The sequence below is a fragment of the Egretta garzetta genome, unplaced genomic scaffold, assembly GCF_000687185.1.
Source record: "Egretta garzetta isolate BGI_Z169 unplaced genomic scaffold, ASM68718v1 scaffold173, whole genome shotgun sequence".
NCBI classification, from domain to species: Eukaryota; Metazoa; Chordata; class Aves; order Pelecaniformes; family Ardeidae; genus Egretta; species Egretta garzetta.
In genome coordinates, this window is record NW_009259112.1 from 986,976 (window position 1) to 1,003,004 (window position 16,029).

Below are 16,029 nucleotides of genomic sequence, written 5' to 3' on the forward strand. Positions count from 1 at the left end.
TGCCTGTCCTGACTCCTTGCCAGCTCCCTCCCTGTGTCACAGCGCCAAGAGAAGTGGGCAAAGGCAGGGAGGGATGCAGGGAGCCATGGAGGGACAAATCTGTGTAAATAGATGAATGATAATAGCATTCACTGGGCTATTTCAACAACCTTATATATATGCCCACGGATAAGGAAGGCTTATGGAAGGAATCCAGGGCTCCAGGCTTCTTCAGTTATCTGTGACTTCCAGCCACACGACATAAAAAGGCATCTTAATATAGAATGAGGAAAATTGGATTTAAGCCCCAAACCTAGATGTCTTAGGAATGCAAGCCAGGATGCTGCTGCCTGCAGCAGATCCCAGAGTTCCCAAAAGTCTCTTCCCAGAGGCTTGTCACCAGCAGGTTACAGGAAAGACACTGCAACCCAGTGCTATTTAATACCTTATCTTGTCATTTCTGCATCCCCAAGTATTATTATCCATGCACCATTCAAACACTGCTCTAGAGACAGGAGAATCAGTCCTTTCTGGGGCTTTTCAGAGCTGCTAATCACCCAACTATTGAGCATTTCCAGACATTATTTAACATACCCTGGACAACAGCTTTATGAGTTAAAGATAAGAAATTATTTACTGTTACAGAAGAGAAACAGAGAAATTAACTTTGAGAGTATCTGTTAATTGTGAGCTCCTGAGAGATGATGCCTAATAACCTTTGGGTTTTATTTTGAATACTTAGCATTTTATAACATCTTCTATATGCCACCACTGATCCTCATGACTAGCTGTCACCGAAAAACAGTGGTATAGTCAGTCCCCAGTGGCTTCACTTGGGCATCCAGAAAAAGAACATATCAGACAGGGGTCAGAGGAGAGGGACATGTGCAATTCAAGCAGCTGCTGACTCATAGTGATATGCCCTGTACCACACAACAGCTTCATGGCATGGACACTGTCAGGAGACAATTCTTTAGGGCAGTGCTCTCTGACTGTACCCGTGAAAAGAGCGCTGTCTCCAACTATTCCTCATACTAATCCAGTGGAGTGTAGAACCTGCTAGGCATTTCCTAATACTACCATTTTAATAGTATTCTCTTAACTCAGTATTTTGTGTGCAAAAGCCGGTAGAGAGTAACAAATTTTAAGGCAGAGATAACATGCCACTTTGCTCTGCTTTGGCATTGCATTCACGTACCACCACATGGTCTTGCCCTCAGAGCAGGGGCTCTCCTCTGTTATGTGCCTAGTTCAGCCCTGCTTAATCTTTACTGAGCCAGTGGAAAATTACTGGAATTAACAACACAAAGTTGGGGAGCCTGTATGATGGGTGCTCCCCCATCAATGTTAGAAGATCACAAGGTCTGGCAATGAGCTATGTAAGTTCAGAGCAGTATTAGCATTTAGAAGGCTTGTTTAAACTTATCTGATCTTCCTGCTCTTAATAAATGTTGTTAATATTCTACAAATAATGTCTAGATGATCTGTTAATCAACAACCACTGTTGAAGAAACACTACAAATGCACTGGTATAAGGTGATGCCAGCAGAGAAAGTAGGAGTTAATCCGTCTGATATAAAAGATCCTCTAGTATAACCTGAAGACTCCTTTTGTTTGAAAATTGTGTTTCTAAAAATTTACTAAAATGCCAGGCCTGATCACAGATCTGGGACCTGATTCCCACCTTCTACTTTTATTAAGCGATTCATTGAGAAAACTATTCTGTTTTAGTTTTTTGCACTTTAAACCCAGCTTTCCTTCCAGCATGTGCAGTTCACAATGATGATTCACCTACCATACTGTGCTGTCAAGACCATTCATCAGACTGCCCACGGCTCCAAATGATGCAACTGGCACATGAACAGCGCTTGAAAAAGCAGTGTGCACCTCATACCCAGTGCAGCCATCTGCACTTTCAGGAAGAACGCTAATGCTTTCAGAGTAGTTAATGAGGTAGAGGTTGCAGGATCAGAAGCAGAAAATCTTTAGGAAGTTTTACATTTTACGTCCTACTGAGATTCTCCAGCAGAGTTGTGACAACCTCCCTCCCAACTATTACTACAGTCTACACCTTATCAAGCACATTTGCTTCCAAGTGAAGACATGCTAAAATGCCTTGGACTGCTCTTAACCATTAGTAATGATCACTCATTCTGCAACTGAGCTAACTTCTGAACTTCATGGGCTATTTCCTGTTTTCTACTTTGCTTTTCTGTATTACTGTCAACATTTTTCATTGCTTAATGGATTTGATTCTCTCCGTTTATGAATGCTCACAATTCACAATGATGGTGGTACTTATCACCATACTATACTAGCTGGAATCAAATGTTTTAACAACGCATCTTGAAACAGGTGAATTCTGTCTTGCTCATGTGATAAAATATGGTTAGGGATGATTTTCAGAGCTGCTAATCATAACTCAACATCAAGATGTACAGATTTGTAGCACTTTTATTGATCTGTTCATTAAAGCATTAGGGTTTTTCTAGCTCTCCTTTGATTTCAAGTTCAGCCTTTGCACAATTTATAATATGCTGATAGACAGGAAAAGATACATGGCAACATTTTTTTTTATACTGTATGACTTCTGTCTTTCCTTCCCTCATAATGCTTTTTCTCTGGTTCTATTTATGACTTCATTCCTTATCCTTCTCAAACAGCTTCCATTCCTTCAGTACCTTAAATCTTGTGAATCTGTTGCCAAATTTAAATCTTTCCGCCTTTTCCGTGTTAATGTTACTATGATTTTGCAACTTAAGCTGTTCAATGTTATTATACTTTAGACTCATATTTACCTACTGCAGCAAACCTACAAATAACTAAGAGCTACATTTTCCCTATCTTGGCTATGACCGAGCTAAAGAAAAGGCTCCAAAAAGACGCTGATGTTAAAGCTCAGTCTTCCCAGAGCTGCAGTTGTCAGACACACGACAGAGAGCAGGGGAATGTAAGCAACAATGCAGAATGTGGAGTGGGAATTTTAACTGTCAGATTAAAATGGAAATACCCTAGCAGGTCTGAATTGGTAGCTGAAAAGTTCCCATCCATGCTGGGTGATTTGCAACTTGGGAAAAAGACAGGAAAAGCCCAACCATGAGCCAGCAGAGACACCAAATCAAGGCATGCAAGCTCTACTGAAGCAGTGAAACTGGCAACGTGCAGTGCGCTGGCAGGGGGTGTTCAGGGCAGGGAAGACTGTCAGACCCGGCAGAAGGCAGCTCTGCGAAGGGATGAGCAAAGGGAGACAGGAGACGCAGAAAGCCACTGGCGATCTTCAGAAGCAGAACCCTGCCACTGAGTCGGAAGGGCCACAGAAACACTGGGAAGATAAAACCCAGCCTCAGTGCGGGAGAGAGGAGGATGTCAGACATATCAAAAACACTGTCAAAGAGCCAGAGCAACAGGAAATGCTGGACAGAAGTAATCTTTGGGAAGTAGGTGAGAAAACGGGGGTCCTCCTTCCCCCCCACAGCACTCCTCACATCTTACAGCTTGGGAAACACAAGGGCAAGGTTAGCTATATGCTCTACTGCTTTGGACAAGCAGGCAAAGGTGTATCCTGCTGGGCTGCTGTCCATCAGACAGCTCTTTAGAGTTTGCTGCCAGTGTTTTCTGCTAAGGAGAGTGATCTTGTTCTTGCAGGACACCGTCAGATTTCACCTGGTAACCTGAAATAAGGAAGGCTGATCTGCCGCTGTCTATTTTTCACAGCTGCAACAGCTACACAGAAGACCTCAATCTACAGGATATGCTAAGAACTAATTAGAAATATCTGAACGAGTTAATTCATAAAATCATGTTACAGCTAAGCCATTTCCTTCAATGTCCAAATGAAAAACAAGCAGATAAACTCAGAAGTCTGCCAGGCAACTGGACTGTCACTCCCATCCTCTCCTCTGCCTCGGTCTCATTTGTTGTTGCAGTAGCACCATATTTTTCTGTGTATTTGTATAGATTCTGATAGGAAGTGTATCCAGTCCTGAGGACACTACAGTGACAAAAACAGCTTTATCAATATTCACAGGTGCTGACAAAATCATATTCTCACCTATACATTATTTCTTGGTAAGTTTAAGAGCTGTATCTTTTGCCTGAACAAAGACTGTGGGTTAAAGATTAATTTTTTTTTTTTTGCTCTGCTTTTTTTCTACACATATATTACAAGCTGTTAAATAACACTGCTCTCTTGTTACTCCTGAATACTACAGGGATGCCATAAAACCACAACAGACTGCTTGTAGCAGGATCTAAGTTTTTAAAGTAGTGAACTTATGCAAATCTAGACTTGCCTCTAACTACATGAATTTTCTATAATATTGCCCAGCTTTATGCAGGGCCAAGTAACAGCCAGACAGGAAAAAAAAAAAGCTATTTTAGACTTTAGAACTCCCCTGCCCAATAAGAGATAGCAGTGGAGAGCATGGGTGAGAGTAGTAGTAGGAACACAGCAGCCCTAGAAAAAAAAAGGTGTTTTGGCAGGGTAAGGATTGGTGTGTGTTGTTCCCTCCACCCTGACCCCCCACAGTTGCCTTAATGCCTCCTAACAGTGCTGCTAGAGCTGTGTGCATCCTCCGTCTCAGCACAGCTCTGCTTCCCAAGAGTATTAATAAAGGTAAGTCCAGAAATGACACCTCTGCCTGCCCCCCACCTACTTAGAATGGTTCTGGTTAAAATACACCTACTGAACCTGCATACATTTCCTCTCAGGTTGCTCTAAGTAGCTAATATTTAGACATTCCATGCATTTTCAGTGTCTCCTGTACATCACTAGCATTTGTTTGCTTACCACACTTAAAATTGAAGAATATTTTCAATCCTTCATCACAGACAGAAAAGCAAACAACTGAATGGAGCTGTATCAAGCTCCTATAATTAAACGAAAATACTGCCTGTACAAACCAACTTTTGCAGTAATTTTTCAGTCCTCTTACCACCAAGATTATTGCTGCATACTTCATCGGTTAACCCTCAAAGATTACGTATTCTGTTCACTGCAACGTTTTAAGAGGACATTGCGAAACAATTCAAAAATCATATGCTTCAGCTGATAGCAAAAAACCTGAAAACAATACCACTGTCAAGTAGTCTACAATGAGAGCTATCACAAACAATCACTGTGCCAGTAATTATGCAGTTTTAAAAGCAAGTTATCCACTGACAATGCCCAACATTCGTTCCTTTTTTTCCCCACCGTATCCTCAGAGCTAGGCAAACAAGCTGAAAATAATCTAACGTGCTAGGTGACTGTGCAGTGAAGTTTTGTTTCCTAATTACAAATACCATGCCTGTGCTCAGACAAAAGAAATCCCGTTGAACTGATGTAAGCTTCTCTCATAAAGAGCTGAAACAGAATTAAAATACAGCTGCCCGGTTTTCAGTAATTAGGTCCTGGGTGCTTTGCATCATGCTGACAAACATCTTCCCTTTTTCTGTCTAAAGTAACTGCAACAATAGAGCCATTAATCAGAAAACCTTCTGCATATCAGCGTCTTGGAGTAAAGAGATGCTTACCTTCTACAGACTTGAAGAGGCCTTTCTACTGGGAAAATAAAAAAGATGCTTTACTGCTGCACTTCAGCATCCCTCTTTCTGTAGCAGTTTACTAGGAATACAGATCCTCCACCATTTTCTTGTCACGTGGCTAGTGGTACTGCTAAATAAGGGTGATCACCTGCCTTCAGATAGCCGGCTGTGTGAACCAGCAGCTACTGGGCTTTGGTTAAAGGAGTGCTTAAATGAATGCAGAGCTGTGCTTCAGCCGTGAAATTTTTATTTTATTTTTTTTTTTTTTACATCCCCGGTGGAGCTTTATCAGAGCATCACCAAACTTTGATACAGCAAGTCAGCTGGCAGTAGCGAAAAGCTCCCTGCTGTTTCATTTTCAGAGCCCGAGGAAAGCTTGTGATGAGAGACTGCATGACAGAAGTTCTTATGGATTCAACCCATCTCAGCCCTCGTTTTGGTTTGCATCGATGGTTATAAAGCACATGCATATTCAAACACGCTTTACATAATTTGTTCCATTTGCAAATCAGCTACGGGAATGCAGATGCAAATTTAAAACAAAACAAAACAAAACAAACAACGACTAGTTCAGAAGGCAGAGTGAATTCTGGAGTACGAGCACCAAGAAGCAATGCTCATGGCCTGTGCTCTTTGACTGTGTTTCTTAGGGGTGTGCTTGAAGGAAGGATATTTCCCCCCACGCAGTGCAGGCCCACAGTCTCCTTTTATAAAAGCCTGTTAGGGGTAAGGTCCCTAGAAACTCCAGGTTTCTTTCCAAATGCAAAACAGCTTTCAATCCTATTCCCTTGCAAACCTGTGGGGATAAAACAGCAAAGCAACCGGTCCTAGGATGGCCTAAGCTTCAGATAGTTTCTCCCTCCACACTGTGCAACTCCTCTGTGAAGATAAGTTGCATGAGAACTGGAGATGCTTTCACATCAAATTGCTAGGCCATAAGCAGTCAAAACCAAACAAAAGCCTAACCCCATTTTCATATGTCAGTACAGCTCCATGCACACCTGCAGCACAGCGTAAATAAAAATTCAGTGGCTCCCACCTTGTTCTTCATGGTATTACTAATCTTACAAGGAAAAGTTCTCATCATCTGCTGCATATCTCCTGAGAAATCAGTCCCCAGATGCTATTTTAAAGAACAACAGACCAACATCAAGCATTTAAAAAAAAAAAATTCATCACCATTATGAAAATACGTTTCTAAAGAAGACACTGCTGCAGACATGCCATCTTCCATGCTACTGTCAGCTAGCCCTCAGAAAATTTCCAATGATGGGGATGTCTTTTAGCATTTTTTCAACTGGGCAATCTTTAATTCATTGGAGATCAAAAGTCCAGACACTCAGAAGCTCTATCCAGGAAATAGAGCTATAAAGTATTTATGTACAATAGAAGTCATTAGTAGCATGATTATGATGAAGCTATGAAATTAGTAATGTGACAGAAGTTATGGCCTTGATCCTCCATGCTCAGAATGACACAGAACGTCTTTGAGATTGCAGGACGCTCTGCTGGGACCCACTAAACTTGCTGGGGCTCACTGTCAAAGCCAGGCCTGCGTCAACAGGGTTAGGTTTCAAAGCTCATTAATGCTTTAGGCTGAAATCTCATATCATTGATCACTTTGATTGGAATAGATTATATAGTGAATTAGCTCAGAAAACCGTGGGGTTTTGAATAGTGGGGGGGTTTTTCATGTGACCGCTAAACTGTACTAACATAGTCTAGGTCTTCTTGCTATAAGGAAGTGGCTGTATCAGCCCAATCTTACAATTTCGGTAAAATTTCAGGACCACAAGTAAATAACAGTAAGTAGGGTTTTTTTTCCTTTTAACATTGTTTTTCAGTCACTGAAGTAGTGTTCCCTTCTTGTTAAAAGGTTTTTATAAAGTACTTGGTATTTGGCATGTAAATATTAATGCTGTTTTTACAAAAATGGGATCATCACCATATTGGCTGCTGCTATTGTTTAACAGCTGGCTCTGCAATGGAAAACCGGGTTTTTAGTTTTAATTAATTTTCAACTTCCAGATGGTGATGAAAAATCCTATATCAACCCAAAATTGATAACAAAAAAGATGGTTGTCATGACTTCATAGGCCAAATCAAGTAGAGGGAAAGAAATGGTGTTACTAAAGCCCATGCATGAACAGCATATGTTGTTACTTCCATCAATAAAAAAGGTTAGCAGTGACATTCACTGACACTAAAGTATATTACTACAAAATTTTTAAAAAAATTAATTAATTTACAGCTATGATATTGGAAAGTTCCCTGCTCTAAATCTGTTCCAGGGATTCTTCTATTTTTACAGAAGCAACATATTTGCAAAGGCTAATAGATAACGTAGAGCTTCTAATACATAATATATATTACTATAATGATTTTAATGGTATGATATATAATAATGTAAAGTACATTAATTATATAGTTCCCCATCCTAAACTCAGATGAACATTGAAATCTCAAGTTCTGAGCCAGCAATCTTAAAGAGTTCTTGATCATGCTAATCTAAACATTTTGTTTAGTTTCAATTTGCTTTTTTGCTTTTGTTACAAGGCATTAACTTTCATTTACATGGACTTTCCTACAAGCAACCTTCTCAGTTGTTGCTCCTTTCCTTACATGTTTGTTTTTAGCCTTTAAAGCGTGCTCCTTGTGTTCAGTCAATTGTCACGCTTTGTGCCGCCAAGTGGGAGACCTGAGTTCAATTCCCATTTCAAATCCCTGAGTGCCTGGAATTGCTTTCCAGCAAATCTGGCCAATTAACAAACAATCTTGACAGGAGTGAAAGATGACAGCCCCACGGGTATGCACAGAAAAAAGGAAACAGAGGCATCCAAAGGGAAGTAAAGGTTACTTTGCAGAATGTGGCCTCTTAAATTTACAACAGATTTTCAATCCTTTAGGCTTCCTATGTACAGCAGCTTGTTTTGCTCATTAAAGCAAGAAGCAAACCTGGGCTCCCTAATTCATTCCCTTATCCTGGCTTTGGGGTGATAAAACAGACTTTCTTAGAAAATACTGAGGGAAAACCCTGGTCCACTGGAGTCAATGAGAATTTTTTCCCTGGTTCCATTCTGTCAGTATTTCAGTTCAGTACCAGACATTGATATTTGACTTGAATCATTAATGGCTTTGAGATATATAATGTGCATTTGGCTAAATCACAGAGATAGCAGAGTAGTCTCTTATTAATCTTGAAATAGTCACAGATTTTTCTTGCACTATATTTAATTATCTTTATTCACTGTCAATACAGGCAATGGGATGAAAACAGGCTCCTCTCTTAAAAATTTACTGGATTGCTTACAGTACTGGGCAATTTTAATAGCCAGCAGTACAGCAACGATCAGAGAGAAATATTTTGGACCGAGGCAGTGGAAGAACTTTCTTTTCCAAAAAGTCACTATACAAGTGAGCAGAAAAGACTGATTCCTGCTTCTTTGAGAACATGCTATCAGAGAGATAAATGAAGCTTTCTTTTGTGGAAGCCTTATTCTAGCGGGTTAAATATATTTTGGCAGTTGTTCAAAAGAAATTGTCTACCACTCGGTTTTGCCACCAGTTTTCCAAGCTCTCCCCCGAACCTTCCAAACATCAGTGTCCTTATCTCCACTGCTCTCACTACTTCCTATTCCTCAAGTCAATACATCATTTCATAGTATTTCCCTCAGCTTTTTCTAACTCATCCTACTAAGGAGAAGGATAATCCTTCCCTACAGCAAAGTCAAGAGCGAGAATGATGTGGCAGTACACAACCACTAACACACCCCGAGGAGGGTGCTGGTGGGTAAAAGCTAGCGTGGTCACCTGCCGTGTTCTCCCTCTGCCTCCTGACCACCACATCACCACCGAGCTTCATACAGCTCCGTAAGACAGGACAGCTTCTATCAAGGAAGAAAAATACTTCCAGTCTTCCTCAATTTTATTGCCGGCACATCTCCAGCTACATCAGCAGCAGCAATGTTATCCTGCCTACCCAACAGCGCTCCACGAATTCTTCCTTTTAAAATGGAGTCGCTCTTGGCTGTTCACACATGGAAAGCCATATAAAAAGCTATTTTCTTTCTGGAAAGACTGACATTAATAATGTGCTATCAAATCTTTCTGTACTTTTTTATGAGGCCAAAGAAACCTCTAGGGTTTATTATTTCTGGTGTTTGTATATTACTGAGCCAGGTTTATATCGTTCCTTCAGTGTTCTAATGCTAGCAAGCATCCTTATACTTTTTTTCTCTTCCTGCTGCTGCTTTTTCTTGCAGAAGAAAAACAGGACAGGAGGGAAGAACTTTACCACCAGTTACAGACTTTCTTAAAACCCACCTGAACAGCCTGGAGAGTTGTTGTGCTTGACATTGGGCTGAAGGGGACAGTGATCAGCAGACATCAAGATTTTAATCCACTTCTTCATTCTCATTTTTGTTTAAGCTTTCTGCTTCAAAGCTTTAATTACCTCTTCTACAGAACAGTCAGTTTTCTTAGACAAAGTGACGGACACTTTCTGGATGAGAGCAGAAAGTAATGCAAACTGCATCCTTTACCAATCCTTACTCCACTACTAAAGGAACCTACTTCAGCATAGTATGCAAGCACAAACTTCATTTTTTTCTAAACAGGGACATGTGAATAAATTGTAGATTGAGAAAGGGGCTTAGAAGGCAGTTACTGAGTAAAGGCCTCCATAGGCTTTCGTCTACCTATTCAATTGTCCATTAGTTGGGATGTCCCCATCATCTGAATACAAATGATTATTTACTTTATTCTTCAGAGATACTGTGTTTGTGCTGTATATAAGTATATGAAGGTGAAGTACACACCTAAAAATAAGGAACCTAATTTCTATACCCTGCCAAGGGTTATATGAAACAACAACCAGGAGGCCACAAGGAAACCTTCCTTGCAGGAAGCAAAGGCTGCACTAAGGAAAGCCCTGGCTTCAGTAGCCACTTCTAAAAGCACTACCATGGAGATGGGTGTTACAGGTTCAGAATGCAAACTTAATTGCATAATGCAAAAGTATTTGACAAAACAAAAAAATGAGCAGAGAACATAAGTGATGCTCAGGGCACAGCTATCCAGCCAGAGCTTCAGATTAAGGGTGCTTAATTTTCTGATACCAAGCAGGCTTGATGAAGTATAAACAAGGAAATAGACATAAACTAGAAAATTCAGTAAAGGCAAGAGTCACATTTAGTGAAGCATCCAAGAAACTTCCCTGAATCAGAATTTTGGCCTTTTGGAAGTACAAGAATTCAGGGAGAAGGACACTTCTGAGAGCCAAGTATCAGTTACTTGGACTTTGGCTCAGTTCTACCAAAGCCTGCCTCAAAGATGTAGATCTTTGGTGGACTCAGAGCCTGATGACTAGCACCATTGGCCATCCAAGACACTCTGCTGCAATAAGAACAAGTTAAAGCCTTAGTTTCTTCTCTTACGTGATGACACCAGTGCTTCTGTGCTAACCTCCCATAGGCTGGCAGTTCTGCTGTATCACATTGTTTTAAACTTTGTCAGCCAGGAAGGGCAGTTAATGTCAGACTTACAAGCTGAACACTGAGGTATGTTTTAAGAAGGAACTTCTGGTTTTAAAACTGTCAACAAAATGCCTTAGAAAGCATGTCTAATTACACACTTCTACCATGTCAGTTGCTGTTTCTTCAGCTGCTTACGTAGGAGGTTTAATGAAATTGACATACCTAGAAATAATTACTCCTGTATGTGTTTTATCCTTTCTACCGTAATATCTTTTGTGTGTTGCTTTGGTTTCAAAGGAATCAAGGCCTCTGTGTTATGGGTAAGCAGGCATGTGTCTCTGCTATCCCCTAAAAAGTCTTAAGTCGTTATCTAACTGACCAAAGATATAAGATTATTACAAGTCTATTGAACATCAGCTACCAAGCACAGGGGAAACTGAGGGGAAAACAGCACCATGAAAGCAGTCTCTGTTATATATGAAATCCTCATACATGAGCAATATTTTTAATAACATTAATGGTGGAAAAAACTTCCATTAAATTTCATAGTTTATCAAAAAAGTCAACAACAAAACATAAACCCAAAGGAAAGTAGATTTTCTAGTTCCATGCTTCCATAAATAAATGTTAATGCAGATGCTGAACAACTTTCTTGCTTTTCTTTACTTCTCAGGGCTTCAGCATCACCAGTGTGCAGGTCAGAAATAGCCACTGCTATCCACTGAAAAGGCATTTGGTATTAAACAAGTATTAAGTTACTTCTGAGCCAGGTAAGAAAAAAGCCTATAGTGGAAGATATAGTGACCTCATATATATTCTATACCAAGAACTACTGCAGCCTTTCTTTTCAGGATGCACCACATTCCATCATGCATCTAAGTTTTCACTGAAAACACTCTTACATTAACATGGTCCAGTTTTTTACTTCAGTGTGGGAATCAGTCTAAGAGAATACACTAAGCTCTAAGAATAATGAATGTACTACATCTGAAACAGGAATGCAGACTACTGTTGTGTACAAGATTCAAGTTTTTACTCTGGAGATTTACAGAGATTCCTAAATCTAACAATTCATAGCAGTAAGATGGTAAAAACCTTTACAAATCCATGGCCATAGGAATGATTTTTCTAGTGCCAGGATAAGTTTAGAAGTCAGATTATTTTCTTGAGGTTTCTAACAAAGAATCTTACTACTTCAAAGTTATCCCAACTCCACTGTGCTGATTTATAAAAAATAATTTAAAATCAGATACCTAGGCCAGTTTTGTTTTCCCCTCTGAGAACATCATGGGCATGTAAGCATGGCAAGTCAAACCCTGGGACGCTGCCTGCATGTAATTAATCAGTGTGACTTAAGCAGGGTCAGTATCTGGCTGCTTTTAACTTAAAATGCTTTATGGGAGACAGAGGAATTGACAGCTGTTTTGTTCATGTCAGATTAGCAAGCCTGCAACTAGCCAGCACCTCTGAACACCACTTCCTTTTTTCCCGTCCCATCCACCGTTTATTGTGAGCAGAGGTGGTATGCATTTTGTGATTTAAAGATTTTCACTAGAAATTACTGGTTTGTCAAAAACCAGCTTTATTCACTGAAATTAGTTGGTTTTGATGAACTCCCAGTGAAACCCTAAAGACATAAAGGAGGAAGATGACTTCCAGGGTATAGACTATGCCTAACAAGCAAACCACCTCAAAGTCAAAGGACCTCTAGTTTTCCTAGACCTGCAAATCCCAAGCTGCCCTTCCACACACTGGTGTGGATTCAAAACAACTGCTTGGGGATTTTGCTTCTTTTGCTTCTTCCAGATTTCCCTTTTGTAAAGAATTTCAAAATTTCTACTTTTCCTTCCACAAAAGTTAGAAGCTTGGAGGATTGGGTACAACAGAAATGTTGTGCCAACCATCTCTACTTTTGATAGTTTCGAGGTCAAGCACCCAGCATTTGGTTTACTTCAGACCATACAGAACAGGGGAGTGCTCATCATGTGATGATTTGCCTCTTTCTTGAGGCCAGAAAATGCTAACCTGCATCAGTGAAAGCTGTCACTGCCCTACAGAAACAGAGCCGCTCTCATCTCATATTCTCCTCAGTGCTGCCTGTCTAGTTAGACTGAAGCGATTTCAGCCAGGGGCAATGGGTGACGGCAAAGTACACTCTGTACACTACTCAAATCTTGCCTGTCAAGAAAAAATAAAGTCCTATTCAGGTGCTTAAGTTTAAGCCTGCAAGTAATGCCATTATATTTCAGAGTTTCTGAGACCAGGGTTTCCATTTAGGATGAAGCCAGCACTTACTGTATATTAAAAATAGCTCAGCTGTAACAGTGTCTGATCTTGTGGCAATGATAACTCTTTGAAAAAATGTGTGAAAATGCTTAGAGGGGAGGTATTTTAACAAGTTTGGGGGAAGATAAGTCACCGCTATTGAACTATTAATTCCAGAAACCTCAATAAAATGTCAACTGTTTGGGGTGGGGAGGGGATTAGCAAAAAGCTGTGCTTTTCTATCACAGATTATTTGTACATGCTGTTATTAGGGTTATACTGTTATACACAGGCATGCCACCTTTAAGGGAAAAAAAGCCTACTGCTAAAATTGCAAAATTGTTAGTGAAAATTTCAAAAAATAAGGTCTCAAATAAATTGCAAGCCAATTAAAACCTGATAATAGAAGTTATGAATGTGATGCATATTCTACATTGAACTGACAACTGCTTGGGAGAAACTTGAAAAAAAAGAAAAAACCCGGTCTTGCATTTCACACAAACAGTATGTTTCCACATGTTCCATACCACGTATGTTCTATTGAGTAAGTGCGGTTTGAAAGGAATAACAAGTACAAAGCAGCTACACCCCCTAGTTTTATTTGTACTGGGAAGTTTATTTTGACCATTCACAAGAATTTCAGTGTATAAACACAGCGCCAGGTTCCTCTCTGGAAAACTGCAGTATGCCAGTCGCAGGCGCCCAGGAGAAATGAGGTCAGACTTCCACACCTGCATCTCCGGAGCTACCCTAGAAGTCTGCGGTAGCAGTTACAACTTCCTGGTTGTTAAAGGTGCAGAGCCAACAGAAGCACCCTCTCCAAGACACTGCAGTAAATGGAACCAAAAGGGCGCCCCCTCTCTGTCCGCCTGGTGACACAGCAGAGGGACAGTAGGCGGTAGCAATGCTGTCAGCACAGAGGCTGCACTTCCACCCAAAGGCAGGTGCAAATATACTTGAACTGCCTCAGCTGCTAGCCCAGCCCAAACAGACAGAAATGCTGCTCCGACCTGCCGACAGCCTGGAAATAACCACGGCCATGATTTTCCATCCTACTATTCTTTCCTCCATAAGCAGCACCTTTTTCTGACCCTGGGCCTCGACTCCCTCTTATCTTCCTTCCCAGCAGTTTTGCATTAGGCAGAGACAGTAGTTCACTTCGATCCCTCCATAATCTCACCACTGGCATTGCCTCCGCATGGGCAACACCATCAGTACCTGGCTTTGGCCTGCATTCCCTGGCCACACCTGTTTCAGATTTAAAGGTAGATTATGAAGTCTATGGAATTTCGTAGGAGGAAGATGGACTTATTCCTGCAGGGATGGGGCCTTACGAGCTTCCTGCATTGCAAAACAATCCTAATTTGACTCATATCAAGCAACCAAGAACCAAGACTCTCTTTTTACAAAGGGAGGAATATAGTGATACCTAAATCATGTAAATATAATTAGTACTTCAGACTTGAAAGTCCTGCCACCCATTCGTAACATCATACACTTCAACAACATTGATAACAAGTGAACAGAAGACTACTGAAAGGAAAATGGTTGATTTTGCCTTACCCTGATTTTTGGTTTGGTTCTCTTTCACTGTTGAGAAGCACTGCTTCCTCCTTCATTTCTTGTTCTGTTGCTACGTTATTTCTGATTCTCTGTTGAGAATTTGGTTCCCATGCACCATCACCACCAAACACCTGCAAATCACGTGCTCCTGCGATGCCTGACCTCTCATCCTCGGTAGTCAGGCTGTCCAAAGGAGAACAGCCCTCATGTTCAATGGATTTCTGAAAGGGAGTTTCTACTTGAGATTCTGCTTGAGTGTTAAGAATCAATTCCTGTGCTACAACAGCTGTTGGTTCTTCGCCAGAATGTCCAGAACCTGATTTTGGCATCTCTGACTCAGCAGAGATTTCTTCAGGTGGTACGTCATTGACTTCATTTTGGCCCAATATAATCCAGCCCTCATCTTGCCCACAGCTTTCCTGTGATCTCCTTTCATCATCCAGTTTTTGAGGCACAACAGAAGAACTTTTTTCTTCTAAGTGAACAGATCCCCATTCAGTCCCACAAACAGCATGATCTTCCCTTTCATTTGTAATGGAGATTGGCTGAAAGGTATCCAAGGTGCCCAATGAAAAGCTTTCATGAGATTCTCTTTGTTCAGCGATGTTAGCTTCTTGAAATGAAAAATCACTTTCATTTCTTTCAAGAGTATCCTTTGTTGAAGGTGTATTTTCTTCCTCAGTAACAAGGATGTAATCCATCTCCAGTGAAGTCGGATCTTGGTACATCTGCATCCTCACATCTTCCTTACCCTCTGTAATTTTCAGTTCAGGGCTCTCAGAGGAATTTCTCAGCTTATTCTCCCTTAGAAGTAGGGAATCAGAGCCAGCTTCTAAAAAAACAGGCAAACAGAAACTCCTTTCAGTTTTTGAATTACTGTTTCAATCACCATGATTTCTTTAAATCAATACAGTGAGGTAAAGCTCTTCTCAATTTGTTTTGCTCTGTTAATGTGTACTTGAATTTTACAACATCATCATCATTATAGTTGTTAAAGATTATACATTAACACTGTAATCATTCCTAAAGGAGCAATGATTCAGTGTTCCATATGCTAGGCCCTGTACAAGCAACAGAAATAATGTTCCTACTTCAATTTTTAAAAGCTTTAGATATGTCTAGGAGGCTGATGCTAGAGGTCTTCCCAAAGTACAGAGTTTTGTACATCAGGGAGACACAGAAACCTCAAACCTCACTCGAAGGCTCATCATTCAGCAGTAAG

General features: G+C 40.6%; 1 protein-coding gene across 1 annotated transcript in view; it reads right to left on the reverse strand.

Moving 5' to 3' along the window:
- LOC104123228 (prune homolog 2 with BCH domain) overlaps positions 1 to 16,029 on the reverse strand; it is a gene marked incomplete at its 5' end in the record, with an annotated part of 55,970 nt that overhangs the window by 32,199 nt on the left and 7,742 nt on the right. Inside the window, 2 exons of the mRNA XM_035891051.1 lie at positions 14,808 to 14,938; positions 15,047 to 15,639. Coding sequence (XP_035746944.1) covers positions 14,808 to 14,938; positions 15,047 to 15,639 — 724 coding nt within the window. The remainder of the gene's footprint in view (positions 1 to 14,807; positions 14,939 to 15,046; positions 15,640 to 16,029) is intronic.